Source organism: Sus scrofa, chromosome 4 (genome assembly GCF_054392235.1).
Source record: "Sus scrofa isolate SSC_HxYL_T2T_F1_AM1 chromosome 4, Sscrofa_HxYL_maternal_Yorkshire_Landrace_v2.0, whole genome shotgun sequence".
Classification (NCBI taxonomy): domain Eukaryota; kingdom Metazoa; phylum Chordata; class Mammalia; order Artiodactyla; family Suidae; genus Sus; species Sus scrofa.
Genome location: NC_139386.1, coordinates 94,292,279 through 94,319,663, shown reverse-complemented (window position 1 = coordinate 94,319,663; position 27,385 = coordinate 94,292,279). Strand labels below are relative to the sequence as shown.

Below are 27,385 nucleotides of genomic sequence, written 5' to 3'. Positions count from 1 at the left end.
CTGAAGCAAGGGATGTCTGATATCAGTTTGCAAATCCTGTGAAGGTTATTAATAGACTTGAGGCCTCTTCCTCAGCCTGAGTTTATGGGAGGAGTCTGTGGTGCTGGGTATAAACAACTCGCCCTGGGACACACACACACACACACACACACACACACATGCAAACACACAATTGCGGAAGCTGTGGTAACTGTTTCCTCCTTCAGCTGCGGTAACTGCTTCCTCCTTCAGCTGCGATCTGAAAATCGATCATCATGGCGAGCCCAAGGAGGCGAATATATGGCAGGGCTCTACAACCTTCCTCCAGTAAGACACTGAAGAGTCAGCCACACATACTCTCTCTCTTTCTATGGATCCCGCTTCTCTTCCTGCTCATGGGTAAGTCCACTCTACGGCCATCGCCACCTGCTACTGGTGTTCCTCGGAGGCTGGTCACATTTCGCTGGGGCTTCTGGTTGTTAAAAGCAGGAAAAATCCTCTCCTTTGGTAATTATTCTGCAGGTTCCACCTTACTCTGATCTGTGTGTGTGGGTGTGTGTGTGCATGTGTGTACATAGTCACATACCATGAGCAGGTGTCATTCTAGCCCCCGTCTCAAAGAACTCCGGGCTCAAACTGTATTGCTCGTCCCCCTCACATTTTCCTGCTAAGAAATGCTGACTGATGAGTTCGTTCCCTATACAACGTGGGTAAAACTCACAGGGAGATATAGGAAACTTCTCCTGATAAGAAGCCACCTATCAGTTTCCTATGGAGGGTTGGAACTGCTGGAGCTTCGTTCCACGTCCGGCCTTGTTTATCACATATCCTGGATGACGAAGACCTCACAGGGGATCTGGAGATGGTCTGTGTCTAGGCTAGGTGGCTTCTCTCTGAATATTCTTTCTTCCCAACATCCTACCTCTCCCTCAAGACCCAAGCCCTGCTAGTTTCTGGGAAACGTTCCTCAGGGGCATGGCCTGGGCCACCCCTCTCCAGTGGGCAGAGCTGAGCCAGCACCCTAGGGAGGATCTCAACCACCTGAGATGCTGGCCGCTACTGTACCGCTGGCACTCTGCTTCCCTGCCAGGGCTTCAGGGAGGATGGTGCAGGTAGAACTAGGGACCTTATAGCATTGGGGGTGGGTGGTGAGGAGAACTCTAGAAAAACTCCTAGATGCATGTATGGGGATAGAAGGAGCCTAGACCCCCCGAGCTGAATTTCAGTCTGACCTCTTTGTCACTTTCTTTCTTTTTTTTTTTTTTTTTTTTTTTTTTTTTTTTTGCTATTTCTTGGGCCGCTGCCACGGCATATGGAGGTTCCCAGGCTAGGGGTCTAATCGGAGCTGTAGCCGCCAGCCTACGCCAGAGCCACAGCAACGTGGGATCCAAGCCACGTCTGCAACCTACACCACAGCTCACGGCAACGCCAAATCGTTAACCCACTGAGAAAGGGCAGGGACCGAACCCACAACCTCATGGTTCCTAGTTGGATTCGTTAACCACTGTGCCACGACAGGAACTCCCTCTTTGTCACTTTCCATCTCATCTTTGCTTACCATAAAAAAAGCAGGAAGCATATCACTTATAGCTGGTATCTAATATGGCACAAATGAACCTTTCTACAGAAAAGCAACAAACTCATGGATTTGGAGAACAGACCTGTGATTTCCGAGGGGGAGGGGGAAGGAGTGGGATGGAGTTGGAGTTTGGGGTCAGTAGATGAAAACGACTGCATTTGGAGTGGACAAGCAATGAGATCTTGCTGTATAGCACAGGGAACTATATCTAGTCACTTGTGATGGAACATGATGGAGGATAAGGTGAGAAAAAGAATGTGTATATATGTATAATGTATATATATGCATACCTCACAATTTGTGTGTGTGTGTGTGTGTGTGTGTGTATGAGACTGGGTCACTTTGCTGTACAGCAGAAACAGATAGAACAATGTAAATCAGCTATAACAGAAAAAAAACCTAAAACATAATAATAATAAAAATAAATTTTTAAAAAACCACAGAAAGCAGAAGGGCTATTTATATCCACACCCAGCTCTTGGGGTGCTTCTTGGTTGGGTGGATAAGCCTGGAATTAGCCACATCCCATGACATCCAAGCCTCAGACAGTCAATGCAGTGAATTGCAAATAGTTCAGGGCAGCAGTTCCCGTCGTGGTGCAGCGGAAACAAATCCGACTGGGAAACATGAGGTTGCAGGTCCAATTCTTGGCCTCACTCAGTGGGTTAAGGATCCAGCGTTGCCATGAGTTATGGTGTAGGTCACAGACGCAGCTCAGATCTGGCATTGCTGTGACTGTGGCACAGGCCAGTGGCTACAGCTCCAATTAGACCCCTAGCCTGGGAACCTCCATATGCTGAGTGTGCAGCCCTAAAAAAGACGAAAAAACAAACAAACAAAAAAAATAGTTCAGGGCAAAGAGCATCTCTGTCTATCTGGCTCCACTAATTAGGGTGACCACAAACCTCACTCTTTTGGTCTAGAAGTGAATTTCTTTGATGCTTTTGTGTTTCCAAGGAATTGTTTCAGGAACTTAGGAGGAAAGAGGGTGAAAGTTCTGACACCCCTCCCCCAGCTTTAATATCAGGAACATTTACAATTAAATCCTTGCTCCAGGAGTTCCCGTCGTGGCGCAGTGGTTAACGAATCCGACTAGGAACCATGAGGTTGCGGGTTTGGTCCCTGCCCTTGCTCAGTGGGTTAATGATCCGGCGTTGCCGTGAGCTGTGGTGTAGGTTGCAGACGCGGCTCGGATCCCGCGTTGCTGTGGCTCTGGCGTAGGCCGGTGGCTACAGCTCCGATTCAACCCCTGGCCTGGGAACCTCCATATGCCGCGGGAGCGGCCCAAGAAATAGCAAGAATAACAACAACAACAACAAAAAGACAAAAAAAAAGACAAAAAAAAAAAATCCTTGCTCCATCATATATTAGGTGTGTGAGCCTCTATTTCTTAAGAGGATATAGTTATAAGAGGTATTATCTGTTTTATAGATTAGAGATAATATGTGTAAAGCATGTGGCACAAAGTTGGTGGAAGCTATGATTGTTATTATAATAATCGCTATTAATTACATTGTCCAGAAAGTATTGAAGGATGGGCAAGTGAAATTCAGTTATCACAATATTTGAAAAACCCCCCATCATTATTTGTCAAATGATGTAGTTCTAATACGATGGCTGAGGAGTTCCTGTTGTGGTGCAGCAGAAATGAATCTGACTAGGAACCATGAGGTTGTGGGTTTGATCCCTGGCCTCTCTCAGTGGCTTAAGGATCCAGTGTTGCCATGAGCTGTGGTGGAGTTTGCACACACGGCTCAGATTTGGCATTGCTGTAACTGTGGCGTAGGCCAGCAGCTGGAGCTTTGATTAGACCCCCTAGCCTGGGAACCTGCATATGCTGCGGGTATGGTCATAAAAAAGGCAAAAAAATATATATATATATATGATGGCTGATATCTGGGACTCCTGTCACTGCACAGGGAGCTACATAGCAGTGTTTGCTGCAGTATGATCTGACCTGTGGGGAGCACATCCTTATCCTCCCACTAAAAGTCTATGAAGCCTTGTTTATCAGTTATAAAACACATTCATATGTGCCCAGCCAAGATCTAGCAACTTCTGGGCTTCTATCCATCAATACTTCTTATTTTTTTAGAGGCTCCTTTTTTTTAATTCATTAGTTCTTTATCATTTACAGTAACCTGTTTTTATTTAATCTCTACAATATCCCTGGAGAAAGATGGTACAAGTGGGAATATTTCTGTCTTATGGATGAGTAACTCGATTCTCAGAGAAATTCAGAAATTCATCCAAAATTACAATGTGAATTTCCCTGTTGGAACAGAACCCCCCAAAAAAGTCTATTTTCCTGATTATTGTAGCTACATTCTTACAGAATGTTTGGTGAATGAATGAATGAATGAATGTTACATTGCTAGACAATGGACCTTCAGAGAGATGGGCCAAAATCTCATTTTATTTTTCAACATCTAGAAATTATTACCAGTATGTGTTTATTGAATGAACAAATGAATGAATGAATAAAGACTGGCTTGAGAACTCCAGCTGCTCCTCCAAGTCCCTCTCCTGTCTCTACAGGGCTAGGAGCCTCTCACTCCACCCCAACAGTGGTAAGAGGGCTTCTAGGAGGTTCAGTGATTCTCCCCCTGAACATTTCAGTCGACATGGAAATTGAGCACATCGCCTGGAATGATCCCCAAAATGCTCTTGCTTTAGTAACCCCAAGATCTGATATCATCATTATGGACAGAAGCTACCAGGGCCGAATAAACATCTTCGCCCAGAACAACTCCTTATCTATCAACAAGCTGACTTGGAAAGATGCAGGATCCTATAAAGCCCAAATAAACCAAAAGAATTCTGAAGTCACTATAAATGAGGAATTCTTCCTGCACATCTATGGTGAGTTCCAGGGAGCATCGGTGGATTTTGGCCTTTTATTTTTAAAAGGACGGGCTTTTTTTCTCTCTCTCTCTCTCCAGGAATTTCTTTCTCTAGGACAAAGAGAATCATCCCATTGGTCATTTTCACCCAATTCCATAAATATAGATGTCAAGAGTGAAAAACAGCCCATTTAAGAGTCACTCGTTTCTCTTTTCTGCAACTCTTGGTTAATATCTATTACCCATCTAGCTTGCTAGGGCTACCGTAAGAAATTATCTCAGACTGGGGTGGGTGGCTTAAACAACAGAAATTTATTTTCTCACAATTTTAGGGGGTAGAAGTCCAAGATCAAGGTGACGACAAGTCTGATTTCTTCTGAGGCTTCATCCCTTGGCTTGCAGATCGCTACCTTCTTGACGTGTCCTCACATGGCCGTCCCTCTGTGTTGTCTGTATCTTACTCTCTTTTTTTTTTTTCCTTTTTTTGGCCACCCCACATTAAATGGAGTTACTGGGCCAGGGATCAGATCCCAGCTGCAGTTATGACCTGCACTGCAGCTGTGGCAACACCAGATCCTTAAACCCGCTGTGCTGGGCCAGGAATTGAACCTGCATCCTAGTGCTTCAGAGATGCTGCAGATCCTGCTGCACCACAGCAAGAACTCCGTACTCTCCCCTTTTTATAAGGACACTAGTCATATTGAATTGAGGCCCACACTAACAACCCCATTTTAACTTAATTATCTCTTTAAAGGCTCTATCTCCAAAGACAGTCACATTCTGAGGTACTACGGATTATGACTTCAACATATGAATATTGGGAGTTCCTCTTGTGACTCAGTGGTAACAAACCCAGCTAGTATCCATGAGGATGAGGGTTCAACCCCTGGCCTCACTCAGTGGGTTAAGAATCTGGCGTTGCCACAAGCTATAGTACAGGTCACAGATGCAGCTCAGATCCTGCATTGCTGTGGCTGTGGCATAGGTTGGTAGCTGCAGCTCTAATCCGACCCCTAGCCTGGGAACCTCCATATGCTGCAGGCATGGCCCTAAAAAGCAAAAACAAACAAACAAACAAAAAAACAGAAATTTTGATTCAGCCTGTAACATGCTGCCCTCTGGGCTCCCCAAAGCTCATGTTCTTCTCGCATGCAAAATGCATTCGCTTCATCTGAACAGCTCCAAAACTCTTCATCTCTTCCATAACTAAGTCCGAAATCTTATTTAAATGGTGTCTAAACCATGTATAAGTGAGACTTGAGGTGTAAGTCATCCTGAGGCAAAATTTCTTTTAAGTTGTGAACATGTGAAAACAGACAGGATGGGACCTGCTTCCACAATGGGACAGCCATAACATAAACATCTGCATTCCAAAAAGGAGAAGTCAGAGGACTTCCCATGTGACTCACAACAAAAGGGAGAAATCAGAAAGAAGAGAGGGGTCACAGGTCCCTAACAAATCTAAAACCTATCAGGGCAAAATCCATTAGATGCTAAGGTTTGAGGATAATCCTCTTTGGCTGTGTGATCTATCCTCAGGGCCCATTTCCTTGGCACTGAGCAGCAGCCCTGCCCCTGGAACCAATGAGGAAACCACCCTACTAACACCCCCTGGGCCTATACCTTCGAGGCCCACAGTGCCAGTGGCAGCCCTGTTGACCTCTGAACTGCCTTTGGGGTCATTCTTCCCTTTTCTTGAAGGATAAGGCATGGTCTTGGCTGGTTATCTCTATTGGCTGGTCCCGTAAAATCCTCCAAATCTAGGCGTTCCCACAGTGGCTCAGTAGGTTAAGAACCCAACATAGCCTTCATGCAGGTGCAGGTTTGAACCCTGGCCTTGCTCTATGGGTTAAGGATCTGGTGTTGTCATGGCTGCAGTTCCAATTCAATCCCTAACCTAGGAACTTCCATATGCCGCAGGTGCAGCCGTAAAGAAGAAAAATCCCCCAAATATTATAACCTTCCTTCATTTTGTTCCATCTGTGTCCTTCCAGTCTAAGCTGGCAAAATTTCTACCGAAATGGTTGATTGGATCCATGAATCACACCATAATCTTTTCAGCAAACCTTGTCTGTCCAGACCCTCAGTGTTCTCTCCAGACATAAATTCTCATTTTTTGCAATACAGTCAGTCTGAGAATTTTACAAACATTCTAATTATGGTTTCTTCTTCCTTACCAGTTTCCCTCTCTTCTCTCACATTTTTCTACAGTCAGAAAGAGAAAACAGGCAGCGCCCTCAGTGCTTTGCTTAGAAATATCCTTGGCTAAACACCCAGTTCATCACTTAAATGTTCTACTTTCTACAAAACACTATAGCAAGATCTAAGTTCTCTGTCACTTTATAATAGGTATCACCTTTCCTCCAATAACATGTTCTTCATTTTCAACTGATACATTGCCAGCAACACCTGTAATGTTTCTATCTACCAACATTATGTTGATGATAAAATATGTCTACCTCTGAGATAATAGAAGCTTTCTCTACAGCTCTCTTTTTTCATTTCTGAGCTCTTAACAGAATCCCCCTTAACATCCATATTTCTATGAATAGTCTCTTGAAGACAAGCTAGGCTTTTTCTAACATGCACCTTAAAACTCTTCCAGCTTCTATCCATTTACCAGTTCCAAAACTATTTCCACATTTTTGGGTATTTGTTAACAGCAGCACCCCACTTCTGGTGCCCAAATCTATATTGGCATGCTAGAGCTGCCATAACCAAATAGCACAGACTGAGTAACTTAACAAAGACTTATTTTCTTACAAGTTTGGAGGTTGGTCAATGTGTCAACAGGTTATGTTTCTTCTGAGGCTTCTTTCTTTGGCCTGTATATGGTCACCTTCTTTCTCCATGTCTTCAGACAGTTATCTCTCTGTTTTGTCTGTGTCCTAATCTCCTCTTCTTATAAGGACACCAGTCATGTTGGATGAGGGGCCATCCTAATGACTCTATTTTAACTTAATCACCTCTACTTCTAAATACAGTTCTATATCCCAATACAATCACACTCTGAAATACTGGGGGTTGGGATCTCAACATATGAACTTTGGGGGGACACAATTCCATCTATGACATCCTCCTTCTATCAGATCATTTGACCTTTTTTTTTCTTTTAGGGCCACACATGTGGCATATGGAAGTTCCCAGGCTAGGGGTTGAATCGGAGCTGCAGCTGCTGACCTACACCACAGCCACAGCAACACAGCAACACATCTGCAAACTACACCACAGCTCACAGCAATACTGGATACTTAACCCACTGAGAGAGGCCAGGATTGAACCCACATCCTCATGGTTACTAGTCTGGTTCATTACCACTGAGCCACAACGGGAACACTCATTTGACTTTTGGATTGATTTGGAGGGTGCTCTATGCATATTAAGGAAATGGAGTGCTATGCAACTAACAGAAATGGAATGAATAGGTACTAACACCAAAAATTTCTAAGATGTATTATTAAGTTTTTTAAAAGGTTTAGGACAATTTGTATACTATGTTATCAAATATGTGTCTATAATTAGAATATCTCTGGAAATAGCAATAAGGAACTTAAAATATTAGTTGCCTCCAGGAACAATAACTCCTGGGGAGAGGAAATAGGTGGCTGGGAATGAGAAAACTTGTTTGGTGTGTGTGTGTGTGTGTGTGTGTGTTTGCATCTTTGTGATTTCAATTTTATATATGTACTGCCTATTCAAAAAAAAAGTGAACTTATACACACACACACACACACACACACTCCCTGTGACCAGAGAAGATGGAATAAAAGGGAAGGAGAGGACCAGGAAGAAATTCTGGAAGCACAATGAGTCCTAAATTTAGACCGAAAGGCAAGGGCAATTCCAATTCTAGAGCAGAGCTTCCAACTCTTCGGTGTTTGGGGCTGGCTCATTCATCCACATATTTACCAAACATTCATGAGTATCTTTCATGGGCCAGTCAGGTGTTAGATGTTCAGACATAGGCATTGGCCCTATTGTCAACAGTTAACAGACTGGTGGAGGAGAGAGAGAAGTAATCAGACTATTGTTAGGTTGAGCCATGCTGATAACACCTATAGAGGATACTATGGAAGCACAGAGGAGAGGCACTCAACCTAACTTGCAGTGGGAACCTGCAGAGGAAAAAACACACACTTCCCACTGGAACAGAAAATGCTATCCTCTTTCTTCTGCCCCCAGCTCCTCCGCCATCACCACCTATTTTTGTTTTTTTGTTTTTTGTTTTTTAGGGTTGCACCTGCAGCATAGGGAAGTTCCCAGGCTAGGGGTCTAATTGGAGCTACAGCTACCGACCTACACCACAGCCCCAGCAATGTCGGATCCTAGCTGAATCTGAGAGCTACACCACATTTCACGGTGATGCCAGACCCATATCCCACGGAGCAGGGCCAGGGATCAAACCTGAGTCCTCATGGATACTAGTCAGGTTCGTTCACGCTGAGCCACAACGGGAACTCCTTACCACCTTTTTCTCTTGGCCCTTTCCTGCTGGACAAGAGGTCTGAATAGTCTTTCCATTGTCATTGTCCCTGCAGAACAGCTGCAGGAGCCCCAAGTCACCATGAAGTCTGTGAACATGTCTGAGAACGCCTCCTGTGACTTCACCCTGCTTTGTTCCGTGGAGGGGACAGGGGAGGACGTTCAGTACCACTGGACTTTGAGGGATCCCCGTGCTGTCAAATCCTTGGATGGCTCTACTCTCACCATCTCCTGGTTGCCCTGTGACCCAGACCTGCCCTACATCTGCACAGCCAAGAACCCCGTCAGCCAGAGCAGCTCCCGCCCTGTCTATGCCTGGCAGTTCTGTACAGGTAACTGGCTCCACTTACACCCTCCAGGGGATTCCAGAAACAGTTTAGGCAGCTATAGAGTCTAAACCCCAGGATTCTAGCAGCACCCAAATGAGGTGGGGATGTAAGAGACCAGGCCTGAAGACCCCTTGTTCCCCACCCTCAGGAGGCTGAGAGACTGGCAGAGGACTTGGGGCTTCCCAGGGCACTGTGAAACTCTAAGGACAGAGCAAGGGAGGGAAAGAAGTACGGATGCAGAAATCCACATTGCTCCTTGCTTGGATAGGGGCATCTCCTAGCGTCTCCTCAGAAGGTCTTCCCCCTCAGAGAGGGAAGCATAGGCCTGGGTATGCGATAGGCAACGCCAGGTGCACACCTGTGCACAACAAGTGGTCATGGGAAAATAGCAGGGATTTCTCATCAGAGAAAGGGAAAGGGGGCCTTGGCAGAAGGGTCTATGGGGTTATAGTCCCCTGCAGGCTGGCTGGAGGTCAAGGGTGCAGGGCCAGTGGCTGAAGCTGCAATGCCATATCTCTGATTGCAGGTCCTGGAGCCTCCAGAGGAGAACCAACAGGGGAGACAGTGATGGGGATCCTGGGAGAGTCCATCACTCTGTCCCTGGCACTCCAAGACAGTCAGCACATAGAGAACGTTGTCTGGATGTTTAACACGTCTATCATCAGCAAAGAGCAGGGAGAAGCAGCAACAGCCAATCAGCTCACTGAGTTCAAAGATCCCCATAAGAACACGTTGTGGGTCTCCAACCAAGACTATTCCCTAAAGATCAGCCAGCTGAGGATGGAGGATGCCGGCCCCTACCATGCCTATGTGTGCTCAAACACCAGAGTGGCTATCACAAAACATTTCAACTTGCTTGTCTACGGTGAGTGTCTGAGTAGAGCACCCATCATTCAATTCCTTTTCTTTTTTTTGTCTTTTGTCTTTTGAGGGCTGCACCGCGGCATATGGAGGTTCCCAGGCTAGGGGTCTAATCGGAGCTGTTGCCACCGGCCTACACCAGAGCCACAGCAACTCGGGATCCGAGCTGCATCTGCGACCTATACCGCAGCTCACAGCAAAGCCAGATCCTTAACCCACTGAGCGAGGCCAGGGATCAAACCCCCAACCTCATGGTTCCTAGTGAGATTTGTTTCCGCTGCACCACGACGGGAACACCTCAATTCCTTTCCTGAAAAGGTTTTTCTTCTTTGCTGCCTATCCCACCTACCTCCTCCTACAAAACACCTCAGATGACTAGGACAGCTGCTCCATTCAAACCAATCGGTTCACGGGAGGACAATGCAACCAGCAGCTGGGCAAACTCTATCCCAGTCCCCTTTCTTCCAGGCTTGCAGTTAAGATTTCAGTACTTGCCCTGTCCTCCTGCATTGGTTGTCAGGTGTGACCAGAAGCTCTTCAGCCTGTATTCTTAAAGAACATTATCAATTTGCATAAGGGCAAAGCTGGCTCGGGTAAAACCATAGAAGACGAAGGAGGAAAACCTTAAAAGTCCTGTGACCTCTGACAACTTGGAAGGCTACTCAGCCTCCCCAAGTGTAAGGGACAGAAATCACAGTCTTCTTCCTCAGCCCTGGGCTTCACAGGAGCTTGGCTGGATAGTTTTTGTGGGTTTTTTAAGGGTTATTTTTGGGGGGGGGTAGTTGTTGTTGTTGCTATTTTAGTGCCACACACGTGGCACATGGAGGTTCCCAGGCCAGGGGTCTAATCAGAGCTACAGCTGCTGGCCTAACCACAGCCACGGCAACACGGGATCCAAGCCACGTCTGCAGCCTACACCACAGCTCATGGCAATGCCGGATTCTTAACCCACTGAGTGAGGCCAGGGATCAAACCCCCATCCTCATGGATCCTAGTCGGGTTTGTTAACTGCTGAGCCACAAAGGGAACTCCTGGATGGTTTCCTTAATTTGCATTTGTCAGTTCCTTCACATGTACCATTCAGACATGGTCAACCTCTACCCGGCCTGGGCTTGTAAAAAGAATCACTAAACATAGTTCTGCTAAAATATGCAAGTCAGCTAGTTCACATCTATTGCCCACTGTGACTCAAATGTCAAAGAACCAAGAAGAAGATCAAGTGAAAATAATAAGAAATTGGAAGAGTTCCTGTGGTGGTATAGCAGAAATGAATCCAGCTATGAACCATGACATTGCAGGTTCGATCCCTGATCTCACTCAGTAGTGTTAAGGATCCAGCTGTGGTGTAGGCCTAAGATGTGGCTCAGATCTGACGTTGCTGTGGTTGTGGCTGTGGCTGGCAGCTGTAGCTCTGATTAGACCCCTAGCCTGGGAACCTCCATACGCCGTGGGTACAGCCCTAAAAAGAAAAAAAAAAAAAAAAAAAAAAAAAAAAGAATTGGAAATAAACCGTGCTAGTCTTACATTGCTTTTTAAATTGTTAACATTTATTGATTACTTCCTCTGCGACAGTGCTTTGCTCACCTCTCCATATTCCTTATCTCAAGTAAGTCACCAAAGTAGATAATGGGACCTCAATTTCACAAGCCTTGAAGGGCATGTGAAAGCACTGCGCTTATTTGAGTTGCTTGGTTTGCTTGTTTTTCAGTGCATAGTATACTGTGTACAATGATGTGGTATCTTCCTTTTTTTTTTTTTTTGCCTTTTCTAGGGCTGCTCCTGCGGCATATGGAGGTTCCCAGGCTAGGGGTCGAATCAGAGCTATAGCTGCCAGCCTACACCAGAGCCACAGCAACACAGGATCTGAGCCGCATCTGCGACCTACACCACAGCTCACGGCAACGCCAGATCCTTAACCCACTGAGCAAGGCCAGGGATTGAACCTGCAACCTCATGCTTCCTAGTCGGATTTGTTAACCACTGAGCCACCACAGGAACTCCTCTTTTTTCATCTTTCAAATTAATTCCTTTATTTCACAGCTGAGCAGCAAAGGATCAAAGACAAGTAAAATTTATTTCACAGCTACCAGGGAAAGGTGGGGCACGCTCCTGGAGGCACCTTCCAAGCCCTAAGGCAGTGTCAACACACGATTACATGAATATATTTTGAACGTGTGATGGCGTATTGACTGCCTGACTGGTCATCTGGTCTGCCTCTCTCCTCACACAGGAAGGCTGAAGAAGCCAAAAGTCACCTGGAGCCTCAGGCACACCAAGGATGGCATCTGCAGGGTCAACCTGACATGCTCAGTGGAGGACAGTGGACACAACGTGACATACAGATGGACACCCCTGCAGAAAGGAGCTGTCAGGTCCCAAGGGGGACCTCACCTTAGTGTCTCCTGGAGAAGCGGAGAAAAACACCCCAACTTCACGTGCACAGCCAGCAACCCTGTCAGCAACAACTCCTGGCAATTTCTTTCTGGAAACATTTGTCCAGGTTGCTCTCTATCTCTATTCAGCCAGACCTTGGATCCCTCGGTTCTCAGAACCAGGAGTTATATTCTGAGAGTTCTTTATGAAAGTGCTGTGCTGTGAGGGAGGGTGAGCGAGAGTCTTTTAGAGCAGCACATTTCAATAGAAGGATAATGGAAGCCACATATGTAATTTAAGTTTATAATACTCACATTAGAAAAAGCAAAAAGAAACAGGTAAAATTAACGATTTTTTTTTTTTTTTTTTTTTTGTCTTTTGCCTATTTAGGGCCACACCAACAGCACATGGAGGTTCCCAGGCTAGGGGTCAAATCAGAGCTGCAGCTACCGGCCTACGTCACAGTCACAGCAACTTGGGATCCAAGCCTCATCTGCAACCTACACCACAGTTCACGGCAACACTGGATCCTTAACCTACTAAACGAGGCCAGGGACCAAACCCTCATCCTCATGGATGCTAGTGGGGTTCATTAACCACTGAGCCACAACAGGAACTCCAATTATACATTTTAGTTAACCCAATATATCCAAAATATCATCATTTGAACATGTATTCAATACAAAGAATTATTCATGAGATAAATTTACATTTCAGTGTGTACTAAGTTTTTGAAATCCAGTGTGTATTTTATATTTACAGCACATATCAATTCAGATGCTAAATTTCCATGGGCAGTTCTTGATCTGCGTTTAGATTTCATAAAATTTACATCTGAAAAAATATGTTTCTATCGAAATTGTTCCAAATATACTTGTCAGTTTTTTAGTGAGTAACCATTTCTTAATTTAGATTTTAATTAATTAAAATTAAATTAAATAGACAATTTATGCCTTAGTCACACTAACCACTAACCACCAAATAAGATCACTCAGCAAAAGCAAGATTGGGACTCTGAATTCTGTGCTCTGCTTTTTTTTAGAGGGAAGTAGAAAAAAAGGAACATCTACCCAAGAAGTGATAATACAGGGTCAGGCTGTGCCTGGCAAATGGGTTTAGAGCCCTTATCAGTAGGAATCTGCACTCACTGCCTTGAGCCTAGGACTCCCCTTATGCCATTTATAGAAGGGGCAGTGTAGTGTGGTGGATAAGAGTGTTTTAGAATCTGGCAGCCTGCAGTCAAATCTCAACTCAAGGACTTAAAACTCTGTGACATTGGGCATGCAGTAAATCTCTCTAACCAGGGCCAGTGTCTACCTCACTGCTATACTTTCTTGCCTAGGATATGACTGTTCAATAAATAGCTGAAGGGAGTTCCCATCGTGGCTCACCCGAAATGAATCTGGTCAACACCCATGAGGATGAAGGTTCAATCCCTGGCCTTGCACAGTGGGTTAAGGATCTGTCATTGCTGTGAGCTATGGTGTATGTAGGTCGAGGATGTGGCTTGGATCCCACATTGCTGTGGCTGTGTTGTAGGCTGGCAGCTACGGCTCTGATTGAACCCCTAGCCTGGGAACCTCCATATGCCTTGATTGCAGCCCTAGAAAGATAAATAAATAAATAAATAGCTGTAGAATCAATGAATGAAAAGGAATATGCTGCAATAGCATGGGATTTTAAGAGGCAGGTAGGATGGACACTCTGTTTTGTCCATTGTTTGTGCCAACTCCCTTGTTATTATTTATATTAATATCACTCTTTTCCTCTTCACAGGGCCTGAGAGAAGAAGCACAAAGCTTTGGGTTTGGCTCTCCCTGATAATTTTCACCCTTCTGTTCTTTGGGATCTCTGGCTGGTGCTTATGGAAGAAAAAACGATGTGAGTTTCTGAGATCAATGACATCTGCCAGTACTAGGCCATTTCCCTGGGACCTTTGGAGACTTCCTCAACCTCTCATAATCCCCTTCTACCCCTTCTCTCCCAAGACCTCATTTCTTCTCCGAGCAATGGAGAGAGGGTGTTAGCTGGGACCCTTTTATTTTTTTATTTATTTATCTTTTAGGGCCACACCCACTGCATATGGAAGTTCCCAGGCTAGAGGTCAAATCGGAGCTACAGCTATCAGCCTACACCACAGCCACAGCAACTCGGGATCTGAACCACGTCTATGACCTACACTGCAGCTCACAGCAATGCTGGATCATTAACCCACTGAGCAGGGCCAGGGATCAAACCCGCATCCTCATGAATACTAATTGGGTCCATTTCTGCTGTGCCACAATGGGAACTCCTGGGACTCTTCAGTTACAAATAATTGAAACCCAACTCAAACCAGCTTAGACAAAAAAAGGGTGGAGAGAAGTGCAAGAGGAGTAATTATTACTTGCAGACTCAACGTAATCAATCTATGGGGAAGGAAGGGAAGGAGCTGGCCTAGGAACAAATGTCACTAGAAGTCACCAGACCTCTCCATCAATCATCCCCATTTTTCCTTTTAAACCAGCTTAACTCTCTTACCACAGCCAGCAGAAAGGCAGGGGTGGGAGTGGAGTATACAAAACCACAGCAACTGGTTGCTTCAGCTTCACACACACTAATAGTTCCGACACCAGCAAAGGGAAAAAGATGTTCCCTCCAACTGCAATTTGAAGAATTGCAGAGATGTCTCTGATTGGCCTGGTTTTAGGTCATGTGACCATTGCTTGGCCTAATCACTATGGGTAAGGGGATGAGCTTATGTGATGGACAGCACCTTCTAGAATGTCAGCATTGACATGGAAGTCCAGCAAGAACAGATTGGTTAGAACACACAGGGCCCCTGGAAGAATCACTGTGAGCCAGGAAAACAGTCTGATGAGTGGGTACCGTAGAAGGATTAGACCTCTCCCTTCCAGAGAGATGGGCTTTTCCTCAGCTGAAGATCACCCTAGACTCTGGTCCTTCTTTCTCACGGGCTTGTACTCACACCAGGGTTCGCCCTTCTCTTTCAAGTCTTTTTCGGGTCTATGTCTTCAGATATCTCTCCCCCTCTGCTTTGACTCTCACAGAATCAGAGACTCTCTCCTCCCACAGCCTCATTGATAAACTTTTCTAACTTGTTTTCTCAGGTTCAGCCCCAGTCTCCAGTTCCAGTCAAGAGGAGGCCCCAGCTGACACACCAGGTAATATATCACCAATGACACCAATGGCTATGGGATCCCCGGGCCAGATGGAAGCTCCAGGGCAGGGCCACTCAAAGTGTGATTGCCTTTGTGACCAGCAACATGGGTATCCCCCAAGAGCTTGTTAGAAATGCAGATTTTGGGCACCACCCTAGAATACTGAACACAAATCTGCATGTTAACAAGATCGGTAGGTTGAATCAGATGCTTATTAAAGTTTGAGAAGCAATGTGCTAAAGAAGGCTGGTTTGGAGAACAAAAGCTACCACCAGGATGGATTCCTGAAAGAGGATAACCAGCGCTAGGAGAAATAGTCTGTCTTCTGTGGTCTCTAGGATTCTCAGAGTGTCATCACTTGGATGTGGCCCTTAGTGCAGATGGAGCTATTGTCTCCACTCCAAGAATGGAGATACAAAGACCAGAAGCAACATTCAGACTTGATTGAAATTAAAACCCATGAGACTACGTAGACACCTACCACCCAAGAGTATAACTGAGGCAGCGGTCTTTCAATTTTTGAAAAAGCCAAAGGATGCTTTCTTCAAACAAAATATTAAGCAACACTGCAATAGCCCAATACATGTTAAAGTGGAGCTGTTCTGATGAGCACTGGGGTGGAGAGCTGAGATCCCTGCACCTTACTCTCCCACTCCCGAATCTCAGTGGCCTACATTACCACCTGGAACTCTGAGGCTCTGGAGTTCTAAGGAATCCCCAAACTCTGGCTGCTCAAACTCTGTTTTAAAAACCCTATGTTACTGCTCATGGAGACATGGAATAGGAGGAGGGCCCGGGGGGTGGGGGGGGAGCCAGGGTCTCAGTAAAGCCTTTTCTGATGGGAAGGTATAACCCACAAAAAAGAGGGCAAGAAATGGGAATGAAGCTGGAATATGGAGATTCCCATCAGCTTCCTCCTCAGAGCCAGGAGGATAGACACAGGCCCGCTGAAGCTTGCACCCTCCTTCCTAGAAGAGGAGAAGGAGTAAAAGTGTTGGGGACACCACTGCCATCCCTGTCCCTCCGCCCTCCCCCAGCACCTCTCCTCAGTGCCCCAGGCCTGCTTCTTACATTTCTCCACTATCTCTCTCTGACACTCTGACACTGCCTGGGTTCATGCTGTCACCAATTGTTTGTTTTATTGAATGGGTTCTTTTTTCCATTGAAAAGTCATATATTTACATGATGTAAATTAAAAATAAATCTCCTTCTAAATCCCAATCTCCAGGTTTCTCCCTGGAGAGACCTCCATTGTTACAATATATGATGTCTAAATCCTTTCAAAACATTTTAATGCATTTACAAGCCATATATTCTTTCTTTGATTACACGTATGAGAGCAATCTATAACTTTTCTGAATCTGCTTTTTTAAAATAAATTTTATTCAAGTATAGTTGACTTAACAGTGTTGTGTTAGTTTCAGGTGTACAGCAAAGTGAATATATATATCCATTCTTTTTCAGTGAATCTGCTTTTTTAACTTAACAGTAGGTCCTAGCATTATTACATGTAGACTAAGACTGACTCCCATTTATTTCATTCTACAGATGTACCTTAATTTATTTAATGTCCTTATTAGCAGACTTTCCCACTCCTTGCAACTTCTTCCCTAAATTTTATAATAGTTTCCTAACTGACTGGTCCTTCTCCAGAGTTTCTCCTTGCTATCTCTTCCGCTTCCCCTTTGCAAACCTTAATTCTGTCTGCTCTAAGATCATTGATAGCTCCTTGTAGCCTTTGTCTGTTACTCAAAAGGCTAGATAACTTAGTGGTCAGGTGTGAGTTCTGAAGTCAGACAATCTTGCATCCCAATCCTAGCACTCCTCCTTTTTAGTGATCTTGGGTAATTCAGTCTCTACGTCTTCATTTCCTTACCTTTTTTTTTTTTTTTGGCTTTTAACTCAATGAATTTTATTATATTTATAGTTGTACAATGATTGTCACCACCCAATTTTACAGCATTGCCATCCCAAACCCCTAGCCCTTCCCTTCTTCCCCCAACCTGTCTTTTGATAACTGTAAGTTTTTCAAAGTCTGTGAGTTAGTATCTGTTCTGCAAAGAAGATCATATATTCTTTTTTTAGATTCCACATATAAGTGATAATATATGATGTTTGTGTCTCACTGCCTGACTAACTTCACTTAGCATGATAATTTCTAGGTCCAACCATGTTGCTGCAAATGCCATTATTTCTTTCCTTTTGATGGCTGAGTAATATTCCATTGTGTATATGTACCACATCTTCTTTATCCATTCCTCCGTCAATGGACATTTAAGTTGCTCCCATGTCTTGGCTATTGTATATAGTGCTGCAATGAACACTGGAGTACATGTATCTTTTCAATTCATGATTTTCTCTGGGCAGATGCCCAGGAGTAGAACTGCTGGATCAAATGGTAATTCTATTTTTAGTTTTTTAAGGATTCTACTTACTGGTTTCCATAGTGGTTGCACCAATTTACATTCCCACCAACAGTGTAAGAAGGTTCCCTTTTTTCCACACCCTCTCCAGCATTTATTGTTTGTAGACTTTTTGATAATGACCTTTCTGCCTGGTATAAAGTGGTACCTCATAGTTTTGATTTGCATTTCTCTAATAATTAGTGATGTTGAACATCTTTTCATGTGGTTTTTGGCCATCTGTATATCTTCTTTGGAGAAATGTCATGGATTTACTATTCCATCTGGTCTTTGTGTCTCCATTCTTGGAGTGGAGACAATAGCTCCATCTGCACTATGGGCCACATCCAAGTGATGACACTCTGAGAATCCTAGAGAGCACAGAAGACAGACTATTTCTCCTAGCGCTGGTTATCCTCTTTCAGGAATCCATCCTGGTTGTAGCTTTTGTTCTCCAAACCACCCCATCAAAAAAATGGATAGAAGATTTAGACAGACAGTTCTCCAAAGAAGACATACAAATGGCCAAAAAACACATGAAAAAAAAAAAAGCATGATACCAAAACCAGACAAAGATACCACAAAAAAAGAAAGTTACAGACCAATACCACCTCTTGTTTTGGTGTCAGGGTGATGGCAGACTCATAGAATGAATTTGGAAGTGTTCCTTCCTCTGCAATTTTTTTAAATAGTTTCAAAACAACAAGTGTTAGCTCTTCTCTAAATGTTTGATAGAATTTGCCAGTCTGGTCCTGGACTTCTGTTTGTTGGAAGTTTTTTAAACATATTCTCAATTTCAGTACTTGTGATTGGTCTGTTCATCTTTCTATTTCCTCTTGGTTTAGTCTTGGAAGATTGTACTTTTCTAAGAATTTGTCCATTTCTTCTAGGTTTTCCATTTTATTGGCATATAGTTGCATGTAGTAGTCCCTTATGACCCTTTATATTTCTGTGATGTCCACTGTAACTTCTTTTTCATTTCTAATTTTATTGATTTGAGTCCTCTCTCTTTTTTTCTTGGTGATCTGGCTAAGGGTTTTTCAATTTTGTTGATTTTTTCAAAGAACCAGTTTAAGTTTCATTGATCTTTGCCATGGTTTTCTTCATTTATATTTCATTTATTTCTGCTCTGATCTTTGATCTCTTTCCTTCAGCTAAGCTTGGGTTTTGTCTGTTTTTCTGTCTCTGGTTGTCTTAGGTGTAAATTTGGGTTTTTTATTTGAGCTTTTTCTTGTTTCTTTAGTTAGGCTTGCATTACTATAAACTCCCCCTCTTAGAACTGCTTCTGCTACATCCCATAGGTTTTGGATTGTTGTGTCTTTGTTGTCATTTGCTTCTAGGTATTTTTTATTTTCCTCTTTGATTTCTTCAGCGATCCATTGGTTGTTTAGGATCATATTGTTTAGCCTCCACGTGTTTGTGTTTTTTGCAGATTTGTTTCTTATTGATTTCCAGTCGCTTAGTGTTTTGGTCAGAAAAGATGCTTGAGGAGTTCCCGTCGTGGCGCAGTGGTTAACGAATCCGACTAGGAACCATGAGGTTGCGGGTTCGGTCCCTGCCTTTGCTCAGTGGGTTAACGATCCGGCGTTGCCGTGAGCTGTGGTGTAGGTTGCAGACGCGGCTCGGATCCGGCGTTGCTGTGGCTCTGGCGTAGGCCGGTGGCTACAGCTCCGATTCAACCCCTAGCCTGGGAACCTCCATATGCCGCGGGAGCGGCCCAAGAAATAGCAACAACAACAAAAAGACAAAACAAAAGGAAAAGATGCTTGATATGATTTCAATTTTCTTAAACTTACTAAGATTTGATTTTTGGCCCAGAATTGGTCTATCTTAGAGTTTGTGTGCACTTGAGAAGAATGTGTATTCTGCTGCTTTTGGATGGAATGTTCTATAAATATCTATTAAGTCCATCTGATCTAATGTATCATTTAAGGCCTGTGGTTCCTTGTTGATTTTTTGTATGGATGATCTGTCCATTGCTATAAGTCAAAGTGTTAAAGTCCCCCGCTATTATTGTGTTATTTTCAATTTCTCCTTCTAAGGTTGTTAGCAGTTGCCTTATATATTAAGGTGATCCTATATTGGGAGCCTATATATTTACAATTGCTATATCTTCTTCTTGATTGATCCTTTGATCATTATGTAGTGTCCTTCTTCGTCTCTTATAATATTCTTTATTTCAAGGTCAGTTTTTTTCTGATATGAATATTGCTACTCTAGCTTTCTTCCGATTTCTGTTTGCACAGAATATTTTCTTCCATCCTCTTGCTTTCAATTTGCACATGTCCTTAGAACTGAGGTGGGTCTCTTGAAGACAGCATATATATTGGTCTTTGTTTTTGTATCCATTCAGCCGGTCTACATCTTTTGGTTGGGGCATTTAGTCCACTTACATTTAAGGTAGTTATTGACGTGTATGTTCTTTTTGCCATTTTATTAACTGTTTTGTTGCTCTTTTTTCTTCCCTTCTTCTCTTGTTCTCTTCTCTTGTGGTTTAATGACTATCTTTTGTGTTTGGATGGCTTTTTCTTATTTGTGTGTGTATCTACTGTAGATTTTTGGTTTGCAGTTACCATGAAGTTTTGATAAAGGAGTCTATATATTTACGAGATTGTTCTAAGTTGTTGGTCTTTTTTTTTTTTTTTTTTTTTTTTTTGAGGGCCTCTCCTGTGGCATATGGAGGTTCCCAGGCTAGGGGTCTAATTGGAGCTGTAGCTGCTAGCCTATGCCTCAGCCACAGCAATGCCAGATCCGAGCCAAGTCTGCCACCTACACCACAGCTCATGGTAATGCCGGATCCTTAACCACTGAGTGAGGCCAGGGATCGAACCCACAACCTCATGGATCCTGGTTGGATTTGTTTCCGCTGCACCATGACAGAAACTCTGGTCTCTTAATTTCAAATGTATCTCCAGTGTCCTGCATTTGTACCTTCCTCTTCTCATGATTTCTGATTTTGGTAGCACATTTGTATGTGGAAGACTTCCTACCTTTACTATATGTATAAATATTTTTGTTTCTAGTTGTGGCCTTTTCTTTTCCACCTAGAGAAGTTCCCTTATTATTTGTTGTAAAGCTGATTTAGTTGTGCCGAATTCTCTTAGTTTTTGCTTGCCTATAAATCTTTTGATTTCTTCTTCAAATCTTTCCAGTCTGTGGGCCACCCACCCACATAGGGTATAGGGTTGCTTATATCGCATAATCACTCCTCCTACCATCTTTATGTGGCCTCCTCTTTGTCTTCTGGTGTAGGATATCTTTTTTGATAGTTTTTAGTCTATCCGGTTGACGGTTGTTCAGAAGTTCGCTGTAATTTTGTTGCTTTTATGAGAGAAGGTGAGCACCAGTCCTTCTACTTCACCGTCTTAATTACATTTTAGTTTCCTTACTTTGCAAAATGAGGGCACCAACCTGTCAGTTGCTGTGGAAACTGCATGGGGCAATATCCACAGTGTGCACTCAATAGGTAAAAACTGCTATTATCACTCAGTATTGGGCCAGGCCAACTTTTGTCTACTTTTTTCCTACACAAAGCCCATAGGGGGCAGTACTGAGTAGCAGTTAAGAACATTAGGGGCCAGACTACCTGCATTCAAATCCTGGTCCTCCCACTCATTTGGACAAATGTTTAACTTTTACATGCTCCAGTTTCCTCAACTGCAAAACATAAATAAGGATAATTCTTATCTATGCTTCATGGGGTTTTATGCAGATTAAATGAATTTATTCATGAAAAACATTTAGAACAGTGATAGGCACTCGGTAAATATGAGCCATTATTACTCTACACTTAGATCAAATGGGTTGCTTGATATGCCCCAAAAGCAGTAGATGTCACCCAGCTGTTTATAGCAGGCACTCATTCTGATTGTTCTATGCCTCCACCAAGAATATCCTGTCACTCATCAAAATCCTACCCCAGGAAGTCAAGGCCCACCTTCATGCTGACACCTTCATGAGTTCTTCTCCACTTTCCAACCAGAAACCATCTATCTTCTCTCATTTCTGCACTTTCTTCATACTTTTCCTCTGACATTAGTCAGAGATGGCCTTACATTAGTTGATTTATGCCTGAATTTGACGTGCCCCCCCACCACCAGCTAGACAGTACTCCTTCTTTACCAAGTCTAATTCACCTTTGTATTTCCCCAAAGTACCTGTCATGGCATTTAGGATGGTTTATTCAATGGGGTGAGATCTGCTTGCTGAGCGTCACTAAGTCCATCCCATGTTACACTCAATGAATGTTAACAAATGAATGAATGAGTGAATGTTTGCAAGAAAGGAAGAAAGGGGAGTGGAAAGGAGCTCCCTGAGGGAAGATGGGGAAACCCTCTCTCCTCCAGTTCTCTAGGCCTCATCTGGGGTAGGAGTCAGAGCAGCTTGGATCCAAAGCAAGAGAGAGAAGCGGGGGCTCGCACACTTTTTACAAACCGTGCCCAATGTGTTCCAGAGCCCACTGCTCACCACGCACTATACACCATGCTCTCCCAAGGGTATGAAAAGCTGGACACTTTCCCTAAGGCTGTCAGACAACAGCCTAGGCACAGCTCCGATAGCAGCTCCGACAGCAATGGAACAACTGAGGAGGATGAGGACAGGACAGAGATGTACCAGCCCGAAGATGGAAGAGACCAGATGTGCGACTTGGACTCTGAGGACCAAGCAGAGTATGAACTCGTCACTCCGGGTGGCACGGCACCCTCATTTGTGGTTGAAGGGGAAACGGTATATACACAAGTGTTCCTTGACTTGCAGGTGGGCTCTTATGATCAATACAACTTCCCTCTCCCTCCCCCTTCTAGAATCATCCAAATTCCTGGATGACTAATACCTCCAAACTTGGGGAGGGAGGGGGGAATGACAGGACCAGAGGTGCATGGGCAAAGAACCGTGATTCTATCCATGTTTACCAACCTGGGGGCCCCTTGAAATGAAGGAACTTAACACTCAGCTCCCCTTCTTAGACCGTAAATAAGGGAGGTTCTGGGAAACCAGAGATGCTATCTCCACTGCACTAAGGCAGTTCTGAGCCTCTACGTGAAACCAGAACCTGGTGGGGTGTCCCTTCTCTTCAAGGGTTAAAGGGAAAAACTTCGGAAAGCTCTCATTTGGTGATTATGGATAGCCTAGTGTGTTTGTCTGTTACAGGGAAAGACTCCAGTTCCTCAGAAGAAAGAGAGTTCAACCACAATCTACTGCTCTATACAGAAACCCCAGAAGGTGAGAACAATTTTCTCCATATCCTAAGGCCCATTAAGGGAGGAAATATTACCCAGACCATTTTAACTGAAAGTCCTAGATTCCAATAGCAGAGGAGCTTAAGTTAAACACCCACCATGCAATCCCCTGACACACTCCAGAGAGAGACCCTGAAACAAATATTCCTCATTTACATCTCTGTGGCCAAAGGCTGAACATTTCTAATTAACTTAATAATCTTATACTAATTAATCATAACACTGACCAGAATGAGAGTCTGTAAATGCAAATACTGTATGGTCAATGTATATTTCTAAATCTCCCCTAATCCATCAAAATGGCAATTTCCTGAAATATTCAACAGCTTAATATCAAAAGCTTTTGGAAAATTAGTTATTAACTACAACACATTTGTCCCATTATAGTGTTAAAAGATGCCTTAAGCATAGGATTTCCCATTAATAATAACTACTTTTATATAAAGTTTAACGTTGACAAACATACTCTCATCTGATCCTTATAACACCTCTACAAGTGTGCTGTCTTCCAAATTTTTTATAGCCAAAAAAGCTGAGCTTCATGAAATTAATTTCAGTTAAGGTCACACAGATAGTAGTTGGAGTTTCTGAAAAACATTAAACAATTAACCTTCATCTGCTGGTTTTCCACTCCACTTTCACTTGACTGAAAACGTTGGGTCCATTTGTACTTTTGCTTTCAAATCTCCCCCAGAATTCCTTCCTTGTAATCATTCAGACAATATTTTTTTTTTTTTTTTTTTTGCTTTGGTCTTTTTAGGGATGCACCCACGGCACATGGAGATTCCCAGGCTAGGGGTCAAGTCGGAGCTGTAGCTGCCAGCCTATACCACAGCCATAGCAACTTGGGATCCAAGCCATGCCTGCAACCTCACCCCAGCTCACAGCAGCGCCAGATCCTTAACCCACTGATCAAGGCCAGGGATCGAACCCATGTCCTCATGTATACTAGTCGGGTTCGTTAACCACTGAGCCACAACGGGAGCTCCATCGGACAATTTTTTAAATGCTCAAATGTTTTTCAATTATGCTACTTCTCAATTTCAATTATGTGATTGATGAACCAATCAGTAGATATTTCCTGAATACCTTTTGTTTGCCCAGAACTGGGTTGAGTGCCACAGGGATTCTGATAGAGTTAAGGCACCATCCTTGACTTTGTTGCCTTATCTATCTTTGGTGGAGGAGAGTTTGAGTGATTTGGTCACCTGGAAGAGGAGAAAAAACACTCTACGTGACTACTTATTATGTGTGCAGTTCCTCAGGATCTTTCAAATGTTGGATATGGTAGATAGCGCTGCACCGAGGTAGCCAGGAAACAAACAGTTTGTGTTAGACCTTAAAAGATGGATAGAATTTGCTCAGTAAACACCTGTACAGATATGCTGTTTGGTTCAACCATCTCCTGCCTCATGTCCTCATTTTTAGAACATGGCCTAAGGCTGAATCTGCTAAGAACCCTATCTTTGACCTGGGGCCAAATCTGTACTGTTCTCTACATTTCCAAAGCTGCTTGAATCCAACCTTTTGTGTTTGGGTCAATCCTGGTCGGTCATGGACCTCAGTGCCTGATCTGAGTTTCAGAATGGTCCTATGTAACACCCACACACACACCCTGCTGCCCCAACTCCTTGTCTGGTCAGCCCTGCATGCTTTCTATACCATTTCAGGAACTTAAGACTCCTAAAACCACCCTCACCCACAGTAGAAGGGGAAGTCAGTGCATTTCCTCAGTCAAGTTCCTGACAATTCGTTCCTTGCCTTCAGAATTTTCAGGACCAGAAATTCTGATTCTAGGTCTCCCAAAGCCATTATTTCCCACTTGATCAGGAAATTCTCAAACCTACATTAGTTATTATTTTTTGACGATTGCCTCTGAATGATTATCTCAAAGATTTATGCTATTCCCAAGCTATTTCTGTACCTAACCTCCTCTCCCCTCTCCCTCCGCTTGTGTTCATCTCCTCTTTAGAGCTTTTCCTGAACACTCTCAGACAAAAGAGCTTCAGAACCCTCCAAACATGAAGGTCTAATGGTTTGGACTATTAGTTTGGAACTTAACCTCCACCGCCTGGATTTTGTTTTTTCAGCTTTTTGGTTTTTTGTTTTGCTTTTTAGGGCCACACCCATGGCATATGGAGGTGCCCAGGCTAGGGATCCAATTGTAACTGTAGCTGCCGGCCTACACCACAGCCACAGCAATGCCAGATCCAAGCCACGTCTGCAATCTACACCACAGCTCACGGCAACACTGGATCCTTAACCCACTGAGGAAAGCCAGGGATCAAACCCTCATCCTCATGGATCATAGTTAGGTTTTTTCATCACTGAGCTATGAAGGGAACTCCTGGATTATTTTTATATAAATGTTCGTTTATTTTTTTTTGTCTTTTGTCTTTTTTGTTGTTGTTGTTGTTGTTGTTATTGTTGCTATTTCTTGGGCCGCTCCTGCGGCATATGGAGGTTCCCAGGCTAGGGGTTGAATCGGAGCTGTAGCCACCGGCCTACGCCAGAGCCACAGCAACGCGGGATCCGAGCCGCGTCTGCAACCTACACCACAGCTCACGGCAACGCTGGATCGTCAACCCACTGAGCAAGGGCAGGGATCGAACCCGCAACCTCATGGTTCCTAGTTGGATTCGTTAACCTCTGCGCCACGACGGGAACTCCTATTTTTATATAAATGTTTGTATTGCTTCTCTAGCTAGAGTAGAGATTGGGATTATTAGACTGTAGCTTCTTGACAGTAAAGCCTTTTGTCATTTTTTAATATCCTCAATTTGCTTCACAAAACTGTCTTTTGTCTCCCTTCCAGAGAGCCTAGCCCATGGTCCTCACCATTAGGAGATTATCTATAATGCTTCAGCATGGTTGACTGCTCCATCCCTAGGCCAGTCCATATGACCCCACTTCTATAGGATGGCCCCATCATAGCCCAGTCTCATCTTCCTCTCTCTCACCAGCACAGGGTTGAGAACACTGGTGCCTTCCAGGCTTTATTAACCATAGTCTTGTGTGTCTTTTGACTCACAGATGGTGCCACCATCGCCACAGAATGATCTTGAGTCTTCTGAAGTTCCTACCTATGAAAATGTCACCTGAAAAGAAAAGCAGCTGCCTCCTCTCTCCACGAGGCTGGAAAGACTGCTGGACCTCGTAGGGCTGGGACTCCTGTAGGCAGAAGCACATCAGAATTTCCTCCAGTGCCTCAGCGAAGCCTGGATTTGCATCTCGCCCTTCCTCTTCTGCCCTGTGACTTCCCACACCAGATAACCTCCAAGCTCCCTTCATTTCCTTGCACGCTCATACTGTTTTGGCCTCACAGCTCTGACGCAAATTTCAAAACTCTGCCAAAGCCAGTCAAATGTTGTTGAGGAGGACCTGGACTTTCACACTGTTCTCCAAAGAGCTGCTAGGATAAATTCAACAGAGAGTCCCACTTATGGACACAAAGATATAGGTGAAATCACTGTAGGTAGTATATTTTTTAACAAAAGACTGGGAAAACTCTAAATGTCCATCTAGTAGGAATCTGGTTAAATGCATGAAAGTATATACCCATGCACTGGCAAAACCTGCCACTTGTATAAAGAAAGGAAAGACTGATATGTGCTAATCAATAATGGGCTTATGACACATTGTCGAATGGAAAGCACAAAGTCCAGGACAGTGTATATCTCATAAAAAAGAAACAGATAATCTATGTTTATATAAAGAAAAGTTCTAAAGGGAAATGCAAAAAACTTGTCAGTGGCTGCCTCTCAGGAGGAAACAGAGTTGGCCTCGGGGCGGGGTGGGCGGTGTTTACTGCATACTTTTTTTGTACTGGTGGAGTATTTCTTTTTAACCATATGTGTATATCACTCTTTTGATATATTTTTAAGTGTTTAAAATGCCTCTTCTGTATAAGCGCCCCATATTTACCCCAAAGAACTCCCTTTCTTATTGTCGGGTCTGGATGTGGGTCTGGATACAAAACAGCAATGGTATCTCTCCTCTCCCTTAGCCCTGTCCCCCTGCCTATAAGTTACACTGCCCTAGATTCACATTCATGCTGCACTTGAGTGCACTTCGCAGTCCATTTATGGACAATGCTTCTGTCATCATGCTCCCCTGTGGAAGGTCTGTAGAGTCAG

At 43.9% G+C, this 27,385-nt stretch overlaps 1 protein-coding gene across 16 annotated transcripts; it reads left to right on the top strand.

The window, feature by feature from the left end:
- The first annotated feature begins 240 nt into the window (after positions 1 to 240).
- LY9 (lymphocyte antigen 9) lies at positions 241 to 27,142 on the top strand. Of its 16 annotated transcripts, none has more exons than XM_021089558.2 (10): positions 241 to 378; positions 4,235 to 4,420; positions 8,940 to 9,215; positions 9,739 to 10,077; positions 12,304 to 12,573; positions 14,223 to 14,327; positions 15,557 to 15,610; positions 22,505 to 22,737; positions 23,161 to 23,232; positions 26,283 to 27,142. In XM_021089558.2, the coding sequence occupies exons 1-10, from the start codon at positions 255 to 257 to the stop codon at positions 26,349 to 26,351; spliced, it is 1,728 nt and encodes a 575-aa protein (XP_020945217.1). In that variant the 5' UTR covers positions 241 to 254; the 3' UTR covers positions 26,352 to 27,142. The 16 variants fall into 16 exon arrangements, with proteins under 16 accessions (XP_020945217.1, XP_020945216.1, XP_013852310.1 ...); XM_021089557.2 differs by having other exon boundaries at positions 22,505 to 22,767; XM_013996856.3 differs by having other exon boundaries at positions 22,463 to 22,767.
- The last annotated feature ends 243 nt before the right edge of the window (positions 27,143 to 27,385 follow it).

Coding starts and splice junctions, on each gene's coding strand:
- LY9 (XM_001925597.6), top strand. CDS start 255: ATGGCGAGCCCAAGGAGGCGAATATATGGCAGGGCTCTACAACCTTCC. Junction 4,421..8,939: donor ATTCTTCCTGCACATCTATG/GTGAGTTCCAGG, acceptor TTGTCCCTGCAG/AACAGCTGCAGGAGCCCCAA. Junction 14,328..15,556: donor CTTATGGAAGAAAAAACGAT/GTGAGTTTCTGA, acceptor TTGTTTTCTCAG/GTTCAGCCCCAGTCTCCAGT.